The following is a 24,023-nucleotide window of genomic DNA, read 5'->3' on the forward strand; positions in this document are numbered from 1 at the left end:
AATTACGCACGCATGTGCGTAGTTCGTAGTCACCAGTTGTTGCTGCTGCAGCAGCGGCGTCACTTGTCTTTACAAGCATTAGGATGCGTGGACGGCGGCTATAGGCTGCTTTATTCCACAAGTTAGACCGTTAAAAGTCGCTAGCCGAAGTGGTCTGACCGTAATATGAATCCCGACACTTCTGTCACGAGTTCGATCTTGGGTTGGGATAGTGCAGCCTGGCTACCGGGATGACCGAGTCCTCAGAAAACGCTTCAGTGCCAGTGATTAACACAATGTATTTGTTTAAAGATTTTTTTAGTCATCTATCCATTTATCTTACAGCTTTTCTTATTTCGACAAGTTTATTTTATTGCCGTAACCTAGCGTTATCTTCCTCGTTTTATCATAAATGCAGGAGCCTTGCTTTTTATATAAAATCGCCACAAGAAATACAAAGGTTGACACTGAGGTGAGTTTTCTGATAAGTTACAGAAGTGTCTTGCTGTACAGTTAATGTTTTGAAAACGTTGACATCTGCAGCGAAGCTGGTGGGAGTCACGTGACCCGCGAAGGTCCTCTCGATATCTGGTAAAGAGTCGTCGTCTCGTTATGACATACATACATCAGCTTCTCAGACGCAATGTTTTATTTTACAATCAAGCTGGTTGAGTTTCCTAAACTTAAAGTTTCAAGTGTTTCTAATGTTGGTATGTGGAAATTTAAAATCCACGTTGTTGTGTTCACTGAAAATGTATAGATGACTAACCTGTAAAGCGCTTTCATTTGTCATTCCTTTTAACCAAATCCGCCCCATTCATTTTGTTTTAGTAAGGTAATTTCACTAAAATCTCATATTCCTCAAACAAGACCGGTACTATTTATAGACCATTTGATAGTCATGTTTTGTTTCAAGTTTAAAACTGATCAGGTAATTTTGTGTCTTTGTTTCCTTTTTATTACAGGTATTATCAGGGCCATCTTAACAGCATGTTAGGCCCCGGGGTAAAGCAGTGCCATGGGGCCCCTACCTACATAACCACTCACAGGAATAAAAATGTAAATGGTCAATAAAATTAAACATGTATTTATTGTATTGGTACTTTCAACAAAATCAGTGTTTAAACATTTAAAAAAAAAAATACTGTGCAGCAAAGATTAATCAACAAGTCACAACATACGCAGATTAGCATGGGGCCCCCGGGCAACTGCCCAGCATGTCCATATGTTAAGACGGCCCTGGGTATTTTTATAACCATTTTACAGCTGAAAGTTCCTGAAATGAAAATGGCACAAGTGTTTAAATAACTTTATGATGTCTGGGGTCTCTTATGTGTCCTATAACTTGGGTCATTTTTGAAGGTTTTATAGCAGTCCATATTATATGTTTAGTTTTGTGTTTTTCTTCAATCATCTTGTTCCATCAATTTAAAGTTACACAGAATTGCTAGTTTTCAGGCTGTCTAAATATAAGGAGTGCATTCTGCTTTCAAAGTTATTTGGCACTGGGTCCTGAGCAGTATGACACTACACCTGAAGAAACCTATTTAATTCATACACTCAAACAAGTTTAATACTTGACAGCATGACTTTTCTTTTAGAGCTTATCCTGTTTGAAGCTGAGCAGAATTACAGAATTACTGGAGAGCAAGTGGTTGTCTTTTTATAGCATGTTCTTGAATATATAATAAATAGGCCCACAGGTTCAATTATAAAGAAAATCACTTAGGTAATGTAACATGATCTAGCACTCTTAGACCTGTTTAATCCAATTCAGGGTCTTGGAGAAAATGCACCAATCTTAGCATCACTGATCACAAGGCAGGAACAAACCCTGGAGGGGACACCAGTCTATCATAGGGGCCTACTAACATTCATGAGTAAATTAATACGAATTTCTTGTCATATACACATTAAACAGTCAGTCATACTGTACAATGAAAATCTTAGTCTGCATGCTCTTCTGGCCATAAGTATACACAATTAAACACAAGACAATACAATTAAAGTGCTAATAGTAAACAGACAATAGATAAGAACTACACAGTGCAGTGTAAGCATATATAGTATAAACACTGAGTATCGCATAAACATAAATCAGTGAGATTGAAACATGCTGTATAATCTAAAAACAACATATAATATAGATATAATTCAAAAGCTGAATAGAACAGGCAAATTACTAGCTAGACATTTGTGCCAGGAAAGTCAAATATTGTGATGAGGAGAGGTTATAGATGGAAATCATTCACAAGTCTAGCTGCATGCAGATAAAAACTGTTCTGTAGTCTTGTAGCCCTTGATTTCACTTTCCTATAGCATTGCATGATGGCGAAAGTGTGAACAGACTGTGTTAGGGTAGGTTCTGTCCTTTTTTAATGCTACAAGTCCTACCGTGATAAATGCCATCCAGAAGTGGAAGAGCTGTTCTTGAAATGTTTTGGGCAGTCCTGACCTGCCATAGGACTTTGTGGATCTGTGTAGAACAGTTGCCAAACCAGACTGTGATGGCACCGTTAGGAATGCACTCATTTGTACCTCTGTATATCATGGCACAGAAGTTATTGCTACTGACCAATAGATAAAGCCTCCTGGGTTCAAATCCCTGGATATTTGTCTTATTATGTAGAATATTCAATTTATAATTGTTATATGGTAAATTATACTTAAATGTATGGACATATTTGCAGCATTATCTTAAAATTGAAAAGAATAGATTCAGTTAGGCATCCATACATCATCTAACCCACTTACTTCAAGACTGCAGGGGCTAGGACATAGTTCATCATTTTTTTTTTTTGTTTGTTTAGTATTGTTCTTTAAAAAAAAAAAATTCACAGCCTCATAAATGTCTTCATGAAATTTCCATGTTCTCCCAGGACCTTTATGAGCTCTGCCCCTCGGTATTACAGCATTTGTTCTTAGTGTATCTGGTTCATGGAGGATATTAACTGAAGCTGAGATGTAATATTTTGAGGCAGCATGGTGACTGATCAGTTAGAGATAACACATTATAGCTCTGAGTTCTGTTCCTACCCTGGTTACTGTCTCTGAGGAGTTTGTAGAATCAAACCCTGATTTTTGTTTGGATAGTCGAGTACCTACCTATATTCCAAATATAGATTAATCAAGAGCTCTAAATTGGCACAGTATGATTGAGTGTGGGCGTGAGTGTGTTTGAGCATGTTCTGATGACATCTTAACCAGCGTTAATCCTTGCACATAATGATGCCAGGATTAAACTGGATTTGCATAAATTCCTATAATGGAAAAAAGTGGGTTCTGAAAATGGATGAATGAATAATTTTCTCTAAGTTTTTAGGTACAACTCACAAGTAAGCATAAAGCACGATGCTGTCTTGGGTCAGGGTTACTCAAAGACTAAGTAAATAAAGAAACTTGAACTTTGGAAAATTATTGTGCCGTGATAATTAAAACCTTGGTAAACTGTGCAAACCTTTATAGTTGTAATGAATTCCAATATTGTTTAGTAGATGTGGGTATAGGCAGGGTACCATGGAAAACAGGCTGAGGTATAATGGTAATGATTGGGCTATCCCAGATAAATAAACTAGAGTAAATCTTGCACTAGAATTAGCCTTACAGAAACCAAACTACTTTAACTTCACTCATATGTTACATAAGCTTCCCAGCAAACCACTACATCAAAAAAAAAAAAAAAAAAAAACTTCATTCTTAAAACGGTAACTCTGGATTCAATATATAGCTTGAGTTATGCATACATTTGATGTTGAGCCATCCCACTGGGAACACTGTTGCAGAAGCTCACATAGGCAAGAAATGGTATGTGATCGAGATACTCGCTGGAAGCTGTTCAAAGTACATTCCACGTGAAGAAGAGAAGAAGAAAATGTTAGGGTGTAACTACCATATATTTAAGCTTGTACTGTTTAATATTGGCAGCATATACACAGTTTAGCAACTAAATTTAAAACTAATTGCTATGATAAAAAAGCTAAAATAACACACTATTTGTCTAAACTGTGATTATCATTGGCATTATAATAGTAGATTTCAAGCTACGTAATGGAAACTTTGGGCAGGACACCCACTAACTATTTCCGGATTTTACCCTAATTGGATTTCAGTTAATAAAGGAATACACTACTGAGTAAAACTGATAAGACTTTGAAATTAAGTACTAATTTCGAAAGGTTTATACAAATGTCCATCTTCTGCAAGTAATTTCTGCACAAGATGATGATGAGGGTGAGAAAACTAAGTGTGTGAATTAATGTTATATATAGTAAGCCTGTGCAGACCCCACCAGTTGTTTTTTTGTCTGTTTTTAGAAAATAACTATCAAATGCTCATATTTGTATATAAAATACAAATATACATATACAGCATACAGTTCTGTGCAGTAGATTCATTAGAAGTTAATGCCACTGAAAGTATGAGTTGGGTTTTAGGCCTTTTAAATTCTTGAACTTCATGAAAACCACCAAGTATAATCCATTTTTGTCCTTAATTTCATAAGATAGTTGCTATCCTAAATTATTTGAGTTACTCGTGTAAAGAGACAAATAACTGTTTACCAGGCACTTCTCCAGTATTCTGCATGCAAGTTACAGCTTGCTGTGCTCTGCAGCCGATTACAATGTTTTGCACTGCATTCTTAGGACAAACAGTCGTTGACTGTTTGGTAAGAAGCCCACAGAAATTAAGCAGTTAAGAGTGCAGCACGGGTTTGTACTTTTTATTGTAGGGGTGTGGCCCTTCTTTAATAAATGTTTCTTATTTGAGATTTGTTCACATGTTTAAAATTATAGTTAAATTGCAAAATAAATAAATAAATCTACAGCCATTTCAAATAACTGTCCTCAAAACAAAGGACTGTATTATTTTCAATCATAGAATTTAACAGAATTATGAAGTGGCTATACATCTAATTTGTGCCTTAATTCCTGTATGAAAAATAATGTGCACATAAATCAAGAATATCATTGTCAGCATGAATGTTGGCAACTAATGTAATCATTTCTGTTGCTGAGCCAGCTGCCTGTTTCACAAATTTTGTCTATTTAGAATTGTAATCTTAAAACATGTGGATTTTTTTTTCCTGTTTTCTGCAAACGAGAAAAAATGTATTTATAGTTGACTTTGATGCTTATCATAGTTTTAAACTGTTAAAGAATCTTAAGACATTTGATTCTTCTAATTCAGATTACTATTTTTAGTAAAAGAATAATTCAGTAATTTGCTTTCAATAAAATATTTGATGTAACTGATATTACAATAAATAATGCATGTCTAAGCAGTAGGTTAGAGAGCTGATGCCTGCAGTATACTTGTGAGCTTTAAATGAGTTTATTTTCTTATATACATATCTATAAATATATTGGTGCAATTTTCTACTTTCTAAGCCTGTTGGGTATTTATGTACATGTATATTTTATATAGGAATATGTGAAGATGGACACATGCAGTTTTTTTTTCCCCTGTTGGTAAACCGCTTTCTTTTTTTTTTTTTTGATAATTTTCTGACATATTTTTAGTACAAATTATAGTGTAGGAGCAGGCTACTGGAGAATAAAGCCTTCTGGTCTTGGAATCGCGTGAGTGGTGACTGACAGTGCCAGGCTCCTCCCAACAGCTTGCTACTCTATGCATATGAGCTGTGGATTCCCTAAAGAACAGACTGTATTGGAATCCATCTTGTTACTAAACTCTCTGTGCTGCTTAACTGCCTGAATCTGTGTGACATCTAGTGTTAACATACTAAAAAGAGAGCTTTTAATGAACAAAGTTCTCTAAAATACAGGACTGGTTTGGATAACGGAGATGGAATTAAATAATTAAAATTATGGTCATCATTGTGGAAAACCACTTTATTTTAGAACATTTAACTTTTCAGGTGGGTGACTGTTTTGCACTTAACTAACATTTCTAACTCAAATTACCTCAAGTAATTGGATTACTAAGGAAATAGTTTATTGAATGACATATCTGACACCAGTGGCAATAAATACAAAATGTTGGTGTGTACCTCCCACCAGGAAAAAAAAAAGTGTTCACAAAAATGTTGACTTTTTCAGTGCTAGAAATCCTGTGGTTAGTGTATAAAATGCGTGGGTGTAACATAGCAGACATTTATAGTATTTGAACTGAAATGCTTAAAAATAATCATTTTGCACATTGTACAACAGCTTGACATCTTTTAAGCCAAGAAAACCTTTTGAGGGTAATTTGAAAGCGAATGTAATTCAATAGCCTGAAAAGCCATTTGTGAATAAAAAAAAAGTAACACTTTAATTGTCATTGAAACCAAAGTAAAATAACTACTGTTTATAATTCCATCAATTGAGCATTTTCATGTGCATGTGTTAGCCAGTTAATATTAAAATCTAAAATACTGAACCTGCTTGATTAATGAAGCCCTGTCAAGTAAGGAAATCACACATGTAACAGAATAAATCTTTTAAATCCATTCATTTACACAAATGCTATTTAAATAAATGCAGCTACCTATAATTTTTAAATATAAATTTTAGCAATACCGGAATAAATGTATTCCAGAAAATACCCTTATTAAAGTAAAAACAACACTTTTTCACATTTGAACACAGTACTAAGTTTGTTTTTTTTATTTGTATGAGTTAAGTTTTCCTGCCTATGAAAGTAAAGTCAACTTGTTTCATTTTTTTTTTATTTTTGAGAATATTTGTGCTTCATTCATCAGAAACATACTTAAAAACAATTACTTAAAATGTCACCAAGTGGTAATCAACTAAAAACAGTATAATTAAATACATCATTCTGGTGTATTTAGACACTGGCAAGTAAATGTTTAATAGAACTATTCCTGGGGATATTTTTACTATTTGCAAATAAGGGAAAATTTCACATTGGCATAATTTATTATATTTGCATGCTAAAATGTAAGAAATCTAAATTTTTCCAGTTAGATAAAAATGCACTGTTTAAATTTAGAAGACATGAAACTTAGTAAGTTTTAATTAAGTATTCCCATAAACTTTTTTTTTTTTTTAGACTAAGTTTTGTCCAGTACTAGCCAAATGTTTTGATGTCCCAATATAATCATTCTTTTTTTAGGGGTTCTTTTGGCTCCAGCTTGCCCACTAAAAAAAAAAAAAAAGTTAATTGTTGCCAATTTCAGCATTTGGAAAAAAAAGTAAATGTAGCTGTAGGCAGGTATTTGATCTCACTTTCATAGGAGCATTTATTTAGTATAATGGGGATGGAACTGAATGTGATTGGTTGATAGCTTGGGTTGCTAAGGCAGCCTGCCAGGTCCTTATGTCTTTATATATAGTTAGCAGATGACCAGACAAGTTTGAGTGTGCTGTGTTTTCACTCCTTTATCTGTCACTTCTCTGCCTCTGCAGTACTCACTCTCTCTCTCTCTCTCTCTCTCTCTCTAACACACACTCTCCCTCTTGCCCTCTATAGGCTGATAAACCTGAAGACTTAACAAGTTGCATAAAGTCAGCATTCAGAATCTTTGTCATTTTTTTTTTCTTTTGCCAGAAGTGTCAGACACTTAAGCACTCCAACTAAGATGATGGAAATGAGAGTCTCTCTCTGCATCATTTTTCTGTTCTCTTTGCTTGCACCTTTGCTGGCTGAATTCTTTAGTGATGAATATTCAGCCAGTTTAGAAAACATCCTCCCTACGATGACTCGACCCATGAACACCAGCCGCACCTTCTATGGAATCATGTTCGATGCTGGGAGCACAGGGACTCGCATCCATGTTTATACTTTTATTCAGAAGTCTTCAGGTGCGTTGTTTTGTATTTACTGCTTTCCACTAAAGGAAGAGCATTAGTCTTATTCAAGTATTGTCCCAGATTATAGGTGAAAAATTAGAAGATAAAAAAGTGGATTTTAATTTCACTTGTTATTATCTAGTTGTTTAGTGTTCTTATTTAAAAATATACTTAAACTTAGCTTAAAAAAATCTTTCTTGCTGTTTACTTAAGTTTGTCTGTTATGGGATATTCTAGAGATACTGATATGTAGTAAAATATGTTAACCACTAGAGTGGGCTGTTAATTGTATATTTTATGAGACAAACGTTATTGGCACTGTTTGTCTATAACACTTGTCATTGACAGTTTACCTTTTTGAGAAATTATGATCTTTAAAAATTCCAAAAAGCAAACAGTCATGTTTGTCTATGTATAAAACTATACCCGTAGATACTTTTGATGAAAGCATTGTACAGTTTTCTGGTTTCTGGAGTGAGATGTTTATCTTTAGATAATGTATTTTTTTCTGACAAAAGCTATTTGATTTTGTATTTATGAGAAAAACATACATAAAGAACTGTATCAACAAAAAAATATTAAAGATACAACAATCTGAGTTATTAAAACATTTTTGTTTATTTCTTTCTTTTTAGCTAAAATTCCAAGTTTAAACAATGAGATTTTCAAGTCAGTGAAACCAGGACTTTCTGCCTATGCTGACAATCCTGCTATGGTAAGGCTGGAAATAAAATGTTGAAAATAACTCTGTAATGTTATCACTGGTAATAGGATTTTACTTTTCATGCTTTGTTAACGGTTTACTGTTTATAACAGATCATTTGGTACATTTAAAACATGCAACTGTTGCTTAATTATTTTATGTTGCTTTTTTTGGTAAGCGTCCTCTTTCTGGTAATAAATATACAAAACTTTTTTTTGTATGCCAGGGAGGAGAAACTGTTCGAGCCCTACTAGAGACTGCCAAGGAGACGGTGCCCCCAAGGTACTGGAGCAAGACACCTGTCGTTCTAAAAGCCACGGCAGGTCTTAGACTGCTTCCAGAATATAAGGCAGAAGCCCTGCTGCAGGAGGTACTGGAAAGATGACATTCATCATTTTTCAAATAGACAAAATTTAATCTTAATTATTTTATTGATAATTTGGAAGTTGCATTACCTTGATGCAACATTAAAAAGATGACTTCAGTTTGTTTTTTTACACTAGTTAATCTATTTAGTGATGTTGTTTGTATGTTTCAACAATCTAACATAGGGTTAGTAAAATAATAAATGTAAACTGTTAGTAATGGTGTTTAAGCAGACCTTTTAAGTGCAAAGCACTTTTTAAGAATAAATTAACTGAAACAAAAATTAAATTTACTGCATTTAATTTCTTTCCTAGGTTCAAGGGGTTTTTGATGAGTCACCCTTTTATGTACCAAACGATAGTGTCAGCATAATGAATGGAACAAATGAAGGTAAGAAAAAGCTAGACTAAATTTCGTAACCTAACACTGGAAACTTGAATTAAATCTGAAAAACTAAACTGATGATATGCAAAGGTGTTATCTTTGCTCTAAATGTTGGCGGGACTTTTTGAAAAAGAATGTGAGATTAGCAAATTCATTAAAGTGAAGCATGTCGTTTAAAAGATTACAGTGTAACTTTGAGTAGCAATTAGTATAATTATCAAGGGCTGCTATAAATTTAACATTCACACCTCTCATTTAAGACTTGTATTTCTGTAAGATTAAAAATGTTAATGCCATCAATTTGAGGTTACAAGTTCTAGACATGCGCTCAGAATGAAGCAACTGACTAAAGATTTGTTGTTGTTGTTGTTCAAAACAATAACTGTAATTTCCTTCAGTCTGACGAATGATACAGTTTGTCACCCAGTAATGTCTGAGACCCTTGATTAGGGGCTTCTTTAAGCAAAATTCTTGTTTCTGAATTTATAAAGGAACGAAGCTGAAATGGGCTCGTCTGGCTTGGCACAAGACTGTAATGACCAGCTGCTATAATGCAGTGGTGTAGTTAATGTGCCAAGAACCAGAGCAAGTACAAGTCTCCACAGTGCCGGCAGATAAACCTCAGAAAGGGAACTCATTAGATACAATGACATCAGCTGAAGAAATTCTGAAACCTCTGGGCTTCTGTGGCAGCTTAGTTACTGACTTGAATAAAAGCTGCTTAAGACAGTTAAGTGTCAGTGTTCTTAAAATTACTTTTTATAGTGGCAAAAATATCGGCATATCTTAATATTACACAATCCAAATATTTAAGTATAATTTCTAAATAAAATCTAAAATATGCAGTCAAAATTTGTAGACTGCAGAGGGAATAAGTATATACATGTGCATGTGTTAATACTTCAAATTAAAATCACAATATATTAACAGCATTATACTATATTGTATCTTTGGCCCCCAATGTTTACCTGAATAGTATTTTATGTTGAAACAACAAAACAGTGGGGTAATACTGCGTTCAGGAGCATGGCCGCTTGTGACAAGAAGCTGTTGTTCAGTTATTTTAAATTTAATATTCTTTGGCTAAATTAATGTTTGCAATCAGAGCTGTTGTTGGACAGTTTGGCATACCTTGTGATAAACTACTGACCCAAAAGATGTATATTTAAAATCCAGTATTCTACTAGTTTCCAAAAAATCCTCCTGATCCTGCAATGCAAACATGGGGGAGGAGCAACAGAAAAAGAAAGTGTTTGGCTAAAGGACAGCACATTAATAAAATCAGAGTTATGTAATGTTATAAAATATATTTTCTTTCAATATATATTTATTTAATATATTTTCTGTGTTTGTGAATTAAATTATTTACTTTGTTTTTTTTAGGAATTTTGGCTTGGATTACAGTAAATTTTTTAACAGGTAAAGCACATTTAATATCTTAAGATTCATTTGATTTACTGACAATGTAATTATCAGATATATCATCTTAGACTCTCCTTTAGACATACTTAGCAGTGCAAAAGTATATTTTCTATTAGTAATTAGCTGTAGATCTCTCATTGACCACAATTTTAAATGTCCCTTGTTATTTTTTAAACATTCGTTTAATAACTATTTTATGAAAGACTGTTACTTAGAATAATCTATGAAAAAAAAATCATATATTGTTTCAGGTAATTTTTATGGAAAAAACTTTAAGACCTATGGAACCTTGGACTTGGGTGGAGGTTCAACTCAGATCACATTTATGCCAAAATCAAAGGTAAGCTCTGTTCTATTTAAACACCACAATTTGGTTATGAGTCTACTTATATTTCAATCCTGTATGTAACTGATGTCAATTATTCTGGTGGTTATTTTATTATGTAGTATTATAAGTACTGCAGACCATCAGCCTTTGTTAGTTTTTTTTAATCATTGTTTTACCTTACATAGAAAACCACTTGTTAATACTGTACTCTGTTAAATCAGTGGTATATACATCTTTGTCATGTCAATTCACAGGTTAAATAAGAAGTCTTATTTTCAGTGTAACATCGTCATAATTATGTCTCTGAAATATACAAACTAACACATACTTTACTTGTATTTGTAAAATTGTCACATTTGACAATTTAAAGTTGCTAACCAGTGTGAAATGAAAAATGATATTTGTTCCGCTTTTATACTGTCATAATTATTTTTGCCTTGCAAAGTCCAATTAAACATTGAAAATAAGTGAAGAAGCCAACCTATTGAAGGAAGGAATCACAGCCAGTTATAAACACTATCCATCCATTTACTAAAACTGCATAGTCCTGGCAAAATGGGGTGCAAGACAATAATAAACCCCAGACCGTGCACCAGTCCTGCAGGAAGCTCACTCATGCCAGATCAGTTTAGACATACCAGTCATTATGCAGATACTGTAAGAATGTGTCCACTATACATTAACAGTGGCTGGGTCATGCTACCATTGTAGAGATTAAAGAAAGTAGTTACATATTATAGTTTGTGTGCTTTCCCATAAGCAAAATCTATCTCCTGTTTTATATAAGCTAGTTTAGTAGCTAACATTTTAATGCACATGCTTTAATAACTGATTACTTAAGTGTGTAAATAAAGCTAAATGGCACATGCTATACTGCACATTAGCTTAATCAAGTAAACAGCATAAACAGTTATGTAAAGAAAATAAACAGATGGAACTGATAAATATAATTGTAATATGGTTAATAATTTTCTGCATGGTAATAATGTTAAGAGAAATATCTGTTAAAATGAAGCATAACACAAGTTTAACAATTAAGTATTTGTATGAGTAATCTGCAGTAAAAAGGTTTAATTCTAAAATTTTAAATAAAATTTTATTTTTATTTAAACAGAAAAGCCTTTTATTAGCTCCTAAGGATCACACTGCTACATTTGAAATGTTTAACCGCACTTATCAGCTGTACACTCATAGGTAAGTGAAAATTGAAGGGTAAATCAAAAAGAACAGGTGTTTCCATTTTTTTCTGTAATGGTGTTAATCTATTTAGTTCTTGAAAGTTTCACTTTGATTTGCGAAGTCTTTGGCAGACTTCTAAAACTACTCTAAAATAATTCTAGTAAACTCTCTTTTGTTTACTATTCCTGATTAAACTGCCATTGGCTTCCTTGCATTATAAGTTCTGTGTTTCTATTGGCTGTTATAATAAACAACTTTCAATATACAGTATGGTTGTTATGCAAGTTTGAAGTACATGGTAAACTAGATATTTCATATATATATATATATATATAAAAAAGAGAATGCAGGCTTATGGTTTCTGTAGAGACAATACAGCTAAAACAGTACTTTTCCTGTTTTTGCATTACCTTGCAGATTAGGTTCAATTAAGTCAAATATGACAATTTACATAGTCAACATTAATGCAATAGTTTATATTTTGTTAGTGTAATTTGATATCCAAGTCTATTATACAACTGTAAAATTGTGTAATTTGCAAGCCTTTTAATAGACAATGATAAAAGAAGGAGTACCCTTCCCAGTCATATTTTATTTTCTGAGAACGTAGGTACTGTATTTTAAAAAATTGTAGTATTTTTGGATGAGGAACAAAGCATTTAGCTGCTTGATTTTTCTTCCCCAAATAGTTATCTTGGATGTGGACTCATGGCGGCTAGAGTGGCAACTATGGGAGCAAATGAATGGGATGGTAAATATTTTTGGAATTTATTAAAAGAAATACATTTTAAAAACATATAAGCATGCATACAAATATTCGGTGATGTTTTCAAAACTGCAGAAAAAGCCCCAGTTTATTAAAAAGAGCTGGACTGCTGAACACATGAACTTATACTGTATACTCAGTTGCAATTCTAAAATTAAAAGTAGTAAACAGTTTTCTCATTTATTTTGTAGCACCATACAATGTATATACAAGCAGCTGCCTACCTAAGAAATTTAAAGGAGAATGGAGTTTTGGAAGGGTCACTTACAGAGTCAGTGGGAATCCTGATGGTAAGCCAGATATTAAGTATACTGTATTATAGCTCACAGACTAGTAATAAAGAAAATATGCTTTATTTGGAAAACACACTTTTATATGGCAGTGTTTCAAGTAATGTACATGCAAATAGTTCAATTGTCAGTCAACATTTTAAATTATATGCTAGGTTTCTACCGCAATCAAGTATCTAGGGGTTCTGGGATATTTAGTGTGTGATTATTTTTAAGATAATAGCTGCTTTTTGGCCACCACTCCCAGTTATGTGGTATAAATAGAAGTCACAAAGGGTAACAGTGTTCTTTTTTGCTGGTTATTTTCTGGTTTTCTACATTCTTTAAGATACACACTCAGCTGTTTCACTGGTAAAGTACAATTAGGGTTTCCCTAGGCCTGCATATCAAATTCAACCTAATGGACAAAGTATCAGAAGTGTAACTGTAAGCATTAGACTAGTGGTTCCTAGCTTTGGTCCTAGGTAGACCTGGGACATACACTCAGATCAAATCATTATGAAGTCCTTGATGTTTATAAAATATTTAGATTTGGAAAATTACACTGTAGGCAAACTTCTGGAGCATATTTTATAATAGTATTAATGTAACAATATCATTATTCAGTCTTTTTAAACTCAGAGCAGAAGAATATGAAAAGTTAAAGCATTTACTGTTCATTAAGAAACAAAGTTTGAAAGAAAACTACAATTATTGCCACCATCCTAAGACTAAACACAAGTTATCATAGGTTTCTAGGTTTAAAACTGATTAAAGAATAGATCAGTCTGTTACATGCCATACTTTCTTTATAGGCAGCAGAAATATTTGTATACAAGTTAATGTGAAATACAGTATGTATATGGAATAACTGATCACATCAAGTACTTCTGCTTTTGTCCCAATTTTTGTTTATTTTGATTTTGTCACCATTTTTAAAACAAAGCTCTATCAAAATAGTTTATTTTATGACATTTAAAGAAACAGGTAAATACTCAAACTCTGAGGCTAATAGTTGTACTGTTAGTTCTCCTTTCCTGTTGCTGTGGTATCTTACTATAGACAGACTGCAACTTCATTGCATACCAGTAGATGTTAATGCATAAATTCCTAAACAGCTGAACTCATGCAAATACAAGATTGGTGTCAATGCAGGCATGACAAGCTCATGATACTGGTTAGTGAATATATTGTGTTTTTTATGCTGCATTGTTACATTAGGAAAAGATACACACGTGTAGGTGCTCTGCCAAAATAATTCTATCATAGGCAGAACATGTTGCCACTGCCTGGCTTTTTATCTAGGAACAGAGAGGCTGTGCAAAAGCACAAAAAGAGAGGGCATGGGAGTGGTATGAACCAGATGAAATTGTCTTTAGGGGTGAATATATTTGGTTTATCTGGAAACAGCATTGCAAATGGTATTTTGCAGGACATGGTTCAAATACATTTTTGAGATTAGTTTTCCAAAGTGATATATTTTGCATGATTTTAAAGTACAGTATTAAGTTACAAGGTGGGCTCATAGCTACAACCATATGTGCATGATAAAGAAGAATGAGCTCTTGATTATTTTGTAAATGTTGGTGGATGCCTTCCATAACATTAGTTTTTGTTTAATTTATTCTAAAGGATAAACTGCCATTTTTTGTTATGGCTAATGCACCAACTTTTATTTTTTTTTCATTACTTATTTCAATACCTTAAAATTAAAGTGACTCAGTTCACATAGAATTTTTGAGGTATCTGTAAAGCTCATTTCAGTGAGACCTATTTGTCCTTTTTCCAACGGGTTTATTTTAAAAGGAACCCTAGTCAAACTGAGCTGTGGATGTAATGTTGTCATTCTGTTATATGCTCCACCATTGCTGTAATTCTGGGTTTTGAATCTTGCTAGTGTTTTGGAGGAAATACATAGCTTTTAATTGCTATAATCACAGCATTGAAATAACAGAGGAGGCAAAAACATTGTGTTTTTTCAAGTGTATTTTTGAAAGCCTGTTTCCATAATTATGCACTCTATTAATGCTCCATTCAAACATTTGAGCACTGTTGTGCACTCTGTAATACTACCCAATATCTAATCCAATCTAATCTAATAAAGCAGAAGCCTATGGTATAAATTATACATATATAAACACTGATGCAAGGTTAAAAATAATGAAAAGCATTATTTTTTATTTCTATTTAACCTTTTAATCTTATGAGCTGTAATGTAATGATTTGTTTTTTTTTCTCAATTTTCATAACCCCATTTAAGTTTGCTGAGAGTTTTTCACTTCTTTTCCCTTCCTTTAGGCTATGCTGGTTATAAGTTATGCTACCAAGAAGTCATTAATGTTGTCAGAGGAGTCATCAACCAGCCATTTGTATTAAGAGGCACAACCTTCTATGCTTTCTCCTACTACTTTGACAGAGCTGTTGACTCAGGGCTGATTGGTAAGTCTCTATCTACCTATCACACACACCCTCAGTAAATTTGGCATCACTTTCTCAGAACCAAATGTAACCCTGTAATCACTGGGTAGAGTGCAAAAACAAAACAAATTCATTATTTTAAATTGGTCCATGTTTTTATCTAGGGTTCCCAATATATATTAATAGTATAAATGTTCTTTACCATAGCATTTATTATACATACACATAGCAATTGGGACGTCTCCTCACTTTTATAGTTTCGTTGGAAACGGTGAAGGTAGGAGCAGTAGTAATTGGATATTAAAAAGTTAGTATGACACTGGGAAAATTGCATCACAAACAAGGTGACTATGTAGAAAAGTGATGTAATTTGTTTTTGAAATTCTTAATAAATAGTTAAAAAAAAGTGTGGAAATTTTTGAACATCCCTCGTAGTTTATCACAGTCCCAAACTTTAAGCAAATCCTGTAACATAACATATATTAAGCATAAACACGACATGTATGTTTTCATTTTAAATTAGTTCTATACCTGCAAATGCTTGGTTCAAATAGCTTCTTTGAATATACTGAACAATTTTTTTAAATCTATTTATCCTTGTAGATGGCCAAAGAGGCGGTATTGTGGAAGTTAGAGATTTCAAGAAGAAAGCTAAAGAAGGTAAAGTGCATGTTTTGCATTTTTGAAAACTAGTAAATTTTAATATGCAAAATAAAATTAGCTGAAAACATAGTGGAACGTCAAGCAAAATGACACCTTTTATTGGCTAACTAGAAAAATTACAATATGCAAACTTTCGAGGCAACTCAGGCCCCTTCTTCAGGCATGATGTAATATAGAAACTGGAGTTCCCTGTGTTTATATACACACTAGGACAAGAAACAACATTGGTAAAGTGAGAAATCTTAAATGTAAAAAATTAATAGACTCCTTCAGGCTAGGGTTCATTTAACAAGAGAGAAGAACAATGTATGGTCAAGATCTTTGGATAAGATAACTGTCCAACAAAGTCTTTTGAAGTTTCTAATGAGTTTTTCAATACAATGTGGATTTGTAATCAGGATGTCTGTGTCAGTCTGAGAGATGCAAACAATCCTCATACCTGGCCATAAAACTCTTCTCTATTCAAACCATGTTGCAATGTGTTCAATTTTAGCATGAGTTTAACTTCCCATTCTTTTCTCTCTTGCTGTGTTCTGATGTTGCCCATGAGCACTATGACTTTAAAGTCCCTCTCACAGTGTCCACTGCTGTTGAAGTGGGCCGCTACAGGAATATCTGTGTTGCCACGTTTAATGTTGAACCTGTGTAAATTCATTCTCTGGTGGAGTGTTTGTCCAGTTTCTCCCACATAGAGTGCAGTGTCAGGACATTTAATGCAGAGAATTAGGTAGACCACATTAGATGATCTGCAGGAAAATGATCCCTTTATGGGATGTTCTACTCTGCAGTTTTGTATAACTATATTATAAATGTGGGCACATGTTTTACATCTTTTCTGTAGGCAGGGAGATGTGCCATTTTCTTTCGGTTCACTTAGGGAGCTTCGGACAATTAGTTGCTGAATGATTGATGGTTGTCTGTATGCCAGGAGGGGAGGTTCAGGAAATGCATTTTTCAATGTTTGGTCATTGTTTAGCATTGGCTGAAGTTCTTTTATAATTTTTCGAAGTGCTTCAAGATGTGGGTTGTAGGTGACAACAAGGGGGATGCGGTTCTTGTTGTCTTTGTTTTTATATTCCAGTAGGTTGTCTCTGGGTATGGCAATAGCTCTTCTTATTTGAGTGTCTGTTATTTTGGGGGTATAACCTTGCCTGATGAAATCTTGTCTGAGCTCCTGCAGTTGTTTATCCCGGTCTGTCAGGTCTGAGCAAATACGATTGTACCGTATTGCTTGGCTGAAAATAATAAAGCGCCTTATATGCTTGGGGTGGAAGCTATCACTTCTTAGGTAGGTCCGTCTGTCTGTTGGTTTGTGAAAAACAGAAGTTACAAGGATGTTGTCTTTCAGTTGAACGGTGGTGTCAAGGAAGATGACTTCTGTTTGTAAGTCAGCTTCCTTGACACCACCTTTCAACTGAAAGACAAAATCCTTGTAACTTCTGTTTCATTCACCACTGAGCTAATGATAATAGGTGACATGGAGATGTAGTAAATCAAAAGCTTGATCCGATAGCTTAGCTCCCACTTTACCACTAGTGTGGTACAATGTTTGCAAACATACTGATGCTGCTACTTATTTGTCACTCTCACAAGCAACTATTCCCTTGATGATGAACAAGATCTCAAAAGTACTTAAAATCTGGCACTTGTGGCAGTTGTTGCATCATAACCTGGAGAAAGCAAAGCACTTTCCAGGAGTGAGAAATGACAAAGATTTTAAGGTTATGATTATCTGACCACCACAAAGGCGCTCTAGTGTATGCTAAAGATCATAGAATGACTAGGCCAAAATAGTGGAAATTGGGAAAGGAGACATGCACTATTTCCCACACCCACTTCAAATGCACTCAACCAATGCCAAGTAGAATATTAACTGAATATCAAGTAGCAGAGTGCTGGGAATTCCATAACTCTTCTAGGACCTTCCAGAAGATATCACAGGCTACGTGGTCTGACATAACTAGCTTTGGGGAAATGCACCCTTTTGTTATTTAATAATAGGAACCCCACTTCCCCCAGTCTGAAACCACTGTCTTAGCCTCACATATCACACAGAACAGGTATCCACAGCCTTCCCACTACTGCACTATCATACTGTATAGAGACAATTCAAATGTTTTGCAACCTTTTTTGTCATTACCATCTTGTGTTTCGTTTTTCTTTGCACCAAGATTATGCTGTATATAAGACTTACCAAATACTGTTACCTATTTTTAGGAAAACCATTTATCTACTTTGAAAGTTCAGTACATATTTAGAAAAATGTTTTTTTTTTTTTACAGTGTGCAACAACATGACAAAGTACCGCCCAATAAGCCCATTCCTCTGTATGGACATGACTTACATCACTGCTTTGCTGAAAGAGGGGTTTGGATTCAAGGAACACACAGTCTTACATGTAAGTTCTGTTTGTACACAGCTATAATTAAAATGAAAGGTCTCATTTCCAGGGCACGTTAAAACAGGCAGAGAAAGCACCATACCCATTTTTATTGCATGAGACTCATTTTTATCTTAGCTTTCAGATTTTAAACACTGATAAATGCTTTTCTTTTTTTAGGTAATAAAGTGTTTTGCAAATAATATGGCCTATGTGTTCATTTTAGAAGCTCTTCCCCTGCTATTTAACACAAGGTTGAAAGCATTTACCCTGTAATTTTAAGCACTGTTTTTAAGACCTTGTTGTTTAATCTGAAGTCAAATCCAGATCACTCCATCTAGTGGTGTTAAAAGTTTGAGTGCAATCTTCAACAATTCATATTTATCAATGTAGTATTACTACTACTTTCAAATAATAATAACCTTTGTTTTCTCTCTCATATAGCTTACCAAAAAGGTGAACAATGTAGAGACAAGCTGGGCTCTAGGTGCTGCATTCCACCTGCTTCAGTCACTGAAGAGCATGTGAGAAACCCATGTTGGGAGATATTCATGGTTGACATATATGAAACCTGCAAAAAACTCAAGGAAAAAAGTCAAATTCTGTTTAGCAGTTGACAGAGATGCTGAAATTGCTGTAGAGTCTTACTTGGATGTGTATTGTACATTTAGGATTATGAACAACTATTACACATCAATAGTATTACTGGGTTATTATAGTACTAAACATTATATCATCAATATCCATTCATTATGCCTATGCACAGTATTTTTGTTCATGCTGTTGGTTGTTTTTGTAAAAATTTCCTTATGGGATTTTCTTTATATAGGCAAATTGCACACAGAAAAAAAAGTTTGTTCCTAATGCAGTTTCATAAGTAATTTTTAGCCCTACATATCTGTCCTACACAAATAAATGTGAATATTTACAATGATAAAATTGAGGGAAAACTGCTTTAAGTATATTTAATGCTAAATCATTTTATCTGTTAAATGTATGTTTCAGTTATTTTATTGCACATAACACTTTAATTATATGTACTGTAAATTTTACTGGCGATTGCTTTTCAGTTAAGCTGACCCAGATTTTACTGGCAGGACTAAACGCATGTTTTTGTAACTCAGGGTATACATTCAGTACAGGAATAAACACTGAAGGATTGCTGATACTACAGGCCATTATGACTGATTGATGCATCCTCAGTATACATATTTAACAAACTGCTAAATATTTTTTAGCTAATTTATAATGGTTTTCACTCAGTGGGTTTAAAATTTGGCAAAGATTACAGGAATTTTTTTTTTTGTAGATAGCTACAGCAGAAATAATTATGCATTGTTTTTAATGTATCGTTTCCTTTGTTGTAGTGGTGATGCTTATTTTGAGAAATGTTTTATACTGCATAACAAAACATTAAACACCTGTTAAGGCAAAGTTAAACACCAATTAACAAAACATATAGTAACATCAGGAAATTAATGTTGTTAAAAAAGAAATCACTAAATTCATATTATCAATATTGCATCCATTTTCTGAACCCACTATATCCAGAGCACTGTAGGAAACACTCCCATTTGGCTGCATGACTTTGGTTTGCAGAAGGACACCTACAGAAACACAGGAAGATCACGGAAAATCTGAAAAAGAGCACCCTAGCTGAGAATCGAATCATGGTCTAGTATTTTGGGGATGGAGCACATTGCCACCCACTTTCTAGACAATCACACATAAATATTAATGTATTCTTTATAAACCATTTAACTGATGATCATATTCGTTTTAATTCACTCTTGGTGATATCTAAACTACAGATTGCCTACGCAATAAAGTTTTCACTAGAAAATGCTTTACAATTTGAGATATTTTATAAATTGGAAATCAATTAAAAATATATGAAGATGAAAGCACAATTAAAGTTATTGGGTAGGTTTAACTCACTACAAGTTTAATGCTTAACATATTAATATGCTCAATATTTTATTATGCTTTTTGTACACAGTGTAATGTGTAATTAGTACGTGTGCCAGTTATGTAAATCATGTTTTGTACCAGGTTTCTTAAGAATGTAAAAATACTTTTTTTTATGTACATCAATCTGCCCAGTCATTTTCTAAATTCATTTTTCAAATACATGCTATCCAAACAGCAAAGGGCATAAGGCAGGAATTAATCCTGCAATAGTATGTGACCTTTTTTTTATTATTATTATTATTATTTTCCCTGAAAAATAGTGGCTGAATAATTCAATTTAATAAATATTTATTAAGCAATATAAATAAAATACAGGATGAAAAACATTTTAAAAAGCAGCTGTATTCTGCAATTTAATACAGGCATATACTTATAAATAAGGATCTGCTTTGCTAAAATGCAGCTCATTTTTCTTACTACAGTTTAACTGTACACACTGAGTGAAGCCTGTAAACCAAGTATGATTGTGATTAGCTTTTATTGATATTTTTTTTCTAAAATTTATCAATTCTTCTGGCTTTATTTTAGTATATCTAAGCCTTACTACTTTGTATATATGCTGTATATAGTACCTTTACAGAGATTATGTTTTATCATTTGCCCACCGTGCAGATAATAAAGCACCGCCAAGTTAATTGGTGTCATTAAACTACAGTAATTGAGTAATAATTGTTTATGTATTAATATCCTTTATTTGTACCAAACACTGGAAAATGTCTGTATGTTTTTTCTGTATCTTTTGTAACTATGCATATGTAGCTTCTCTTTATGTTTTATAAGACCCATGATAACTGAAAAATATCATCTCAGGTTCAAGAAACTATTATAGGCAATACTTATATTTCTTAATTTTTTTAAATTGTTATGGGTAATATGTAGAAATGTTCTGAGATTAATGCTGCAAAACAAAGTCATACCCAAATAACTGTCCATGTCTGATCTGTGTCTTGGTCTATTTTAATGTCTTTGTATCAGGAAGAGGTTTGGGCAGTTTCTCTGTAGAAACTGTTTAATGATGTGAGAGATGCTGGTGCTTTTCAATAATACCAAACTGTTTTAATATATTTTTCTCTTTTTAATAAAACATTTTTTGAGATATGAAGTGTGTGTGTGTTTCTTGCAGCAAATAAATAGTGAAACATGTTTCACATGTCAACACCTTATTAAAAAGAATGAAATCAGATTTTGTAGAAAATAAAAAGTACCAGTTTAATACAGCTGTATAAATCAGAAAAGTTCTGTCCAGATACAGACTAACTATATATTTAGGTTTACTTTCATTCTTTGAAAAAAGCAAGCTATTGCCTGCCACGAGCAATACAGTAATGTAGTGTACTGTAATATGCAATCTTTGGATAAAAGAATTAATTAATGTTGTACTAATCAATTTCTTAAAACAAAACTCTGAAACCAGTTGTCAAAGCATAAATGTCCACAAATGAAAGAAATAAACGTAAGGTAAAAATAAACAACAGAACTGAGCTCAGCTCTATGCCGTAAAAGACAATGGTTTAGTGTTACATTTGACAGATGCACAAGTAACTTACTTTTAAATTACATGGCAGGTTTAGACCATCAGTCTATGTGTCACTTCAACCTCTGGGTCAACTCCGATATGCGACAACACAAAGTAATTAACCTGAATTAAAACCATTTTTGAGATTGTATTTACTACAAAAAAAACCTCACTATACACAAGGAACAGCAAGTGAAACCATTTAAAACAGTTGAACAGCAAATTATGGAAGATAGAACTGCTTCCAATCTCTTGTGGTTCTTTGTACTTAGTACTCCTAATTCACCCTGAGGTTTTTTACCACGAGCTATAGTTTAATCACCTCTCTCCTTCCGCTTACCAGTTAACGCCTTTAAGAAACAGTACCTTTAATACACCCTTTTAAATACTTGTCTTAGCACTTATTACTGCATACCACTCCTACTCTAGTGCCTATTCCAATTATTTGACAAGACGACCAGTACAAACTAGAACACTAAAATGAACCTTAAATGCATCCCACCTTAGGCCAATGACAAGTACTTCTGCAATCAGACTACTTTAATCACATGGGAATGCAAGTTTGTCCAGAATCGGCAGCATCCCAACTGAGAAGTAGAGTTTCACACCCAGTAACGCCAACACTTGCATGTTTTAATGTTGCTCACTGCCAAAAACAACTGCTCAAACAAGTTAAGCGTTGGTGTGTTTTCCTTTACTGTGTCTGATGTGTTCTCTGTGGCTGTCCAAGATACATTCCACAAACAGTCACAGTAATAAGTCTTGGTAATTCCAATGCATCACAGAAGACACTTCCGTCATTTAGAGCAGCACAGTATAAAATGACTATTCTTGCAATTACACATTAATAAATACCTGAGGTCCATGACATCACAGCATACAGTGATAGATGGGACAACTTAACCATAATAAGATGTCATGCAAGTTTGAGCATATTACATAAAATCCATTCACAGAAAAACAAAACTCAGTCAAATTTCACAGCTACTTTACCCTAGAGCTGGATTAACAATATATTCCAATGGAGGCTGGCTTTAAAATTTAATAAAGGTGAACAACTATTAACAATAATCTAATCAATGTGATATATTAAGTGACCCAGGGAAATGCAGCTTTCTTTTCACCATTGTATACCTCTGAATTTTGGAAAGCCTTGTTCTTCTATTTTCCATTTCACTGTGTTTTCATGATAACCTGTATAATAATATCTAGTTCCTAGAAAATATACACTAAACATATGATGCAGGTCTTAACACCTGTCTCAGCCAGCCAGGAAATGCAGCTGATTTACATCTTGGCAATATTAATCATTACATATGAATGCTGTTTCTGCCTCAACTACAAAGAAACAAAAGGAGCAGCCAAGCAGTAACAATGTAACAAACATGGCTATAAGGGAAAAGAGCACCCAGTGGCCAAGTTCCATAGTTACAATCCAAAGCAAAACATCTCTTATTGACACCACATTGATATTGTCCAAATCATAAACCAGCGAAACTCCTCACAGTGATGTATTTTTAGATTATCCAGTTTAGAGATATAGGACAAATGCAGAAAGCAGTTTTAGAAAAGAAACAAAAATTAGGCAAAAAAAAAAAAAATCAATCTAGTCAGTAGTTATTCTACTTACTCATTTCCCACTAAAATCCTCCTCAAAAATAAGCATACATATATAAAATATACTTTATTCATTTACAACCATTTTGTTTTGCAATTTCAAACAGTAAGCTGATGCTTCATCCAAAATTATTCTTCTGTTGTTTCAGCACTGTCAGATGTTTCTTGAATTGAAAGTTCTCATTTGCTGGCAAATGCTACAATCTGATCCTAAAAATAAAAGAACAAAACATTTATGGTATATTCTGCAGTTAAAAATGATTACATTAAGTATCCTTACCAAAAATTTTATGTTGTAACTGTATTGT

At 33.5% G+C, this 24,023-nt stretch overlaps 2 protein-coding genes and 1 long non-coding RNA gene across 5 annotated transcripts in view; 1 reads left to right on the forward strand and 2 right to left on the reverse strand.

The window, feature by feature from the left end:
• The first annotated feature begins 73 nt into the window (after positions 1 to 73).
• Positions 74 to 20,621, forward strand: entpd5a (ectonucleoside triphosphate diphosphohydrolase 5a). Of its 3 annotated transcripts, none has more exons than XM_039741763.1 (14): positions 74 to 451; positions 7,492 to 7,745; positions 8,369 to 8,448; positions 8,663 to 8,806; positions 9,117 to 9,192; positions 10,570 to 10,605; positions 10,860 to 10,948; positions 12,051 to 12,130; positions 12,805 to 12,866; positions 13,073 to 13,171; positions 15,449 to 15,589; positions 16,172 to 16,228; positions 18,514 to 18,629; positions 19,056 to 20,621. In XM_039741763.1, the coding sequence occupies exons 1-14, from the start codon at positions 231 to 233 to the stop codon at positions 19,137 to 19,139; spliced, it is 1,539 nt and encodes a 512-aa protein (XP_039597697.1). In that variant the 5' UTR covers positions 74 to 230; the 3' UTR covers positions 19,140 to 20,621. The 3 variants fall into 3 exon arrangements, with proteins under 3 accessions (XP_039597697.1, XP_039597699.1, XP_039597698.1); XM_039741765.1 differs by lacking the exon at positions 74 to 451 and adding an exon at positions 4,679 to 4,688; XM_039741764.1 differs by lacking the exon at positions 74 to 451 and adding an exon at positions 5,258 to 5,857.
• LOC120518794 lies at positions 7,028 to 19,147 on the reverse strand. The gene is made up of 2 exons (XR_005631300.1): positions 19,061 to 19,147; positions 7,028 to 7,082 (listed from the first exon to the last, which is right to left on the reverse strand). It is a non-coding gene; the product is annotated as an uncharacterized LOC120518794 (long non-coding RNA).
• A 1,144-nt stretch (positions 20,622 to 21,765) lies between the features above and the next one.
• The window catches only part of coq6 (coenzyme Q6 monooxygenase), a 79,337-nt gene continuing 77,079 nt past the window's right edge, over positions 21,766 to 24,023 (reverse strand). Inside the window, exon 12 of the mRNA XM_039741766.1 lies at positions 21,766 to 23,925. Coding sequence (XP_039597700.1) covers positions 23,896 to 23,925 — 30 coding nt within the window. The 3' untranslated portion in view covers positions 21,766 to 23,895. The remainder of the gene's footprint in view (positions 23,926 to 24,023) is intronic.

Source organism: Polypterus senegalus, chromosome 18 (genome assembly GCF_016835505.1).
Source record: "Polypterus senegalus isolate Bchr_013 chromosome 18, ASM1683550v1, whole genome shotgun sequence".
Taxonomy (NCBI): Eukaryota; Metazoa; Chordata; class Cladistia; order Polypteriformes; family Polypteridae; genus Polypterus; species Polypterus senegalus.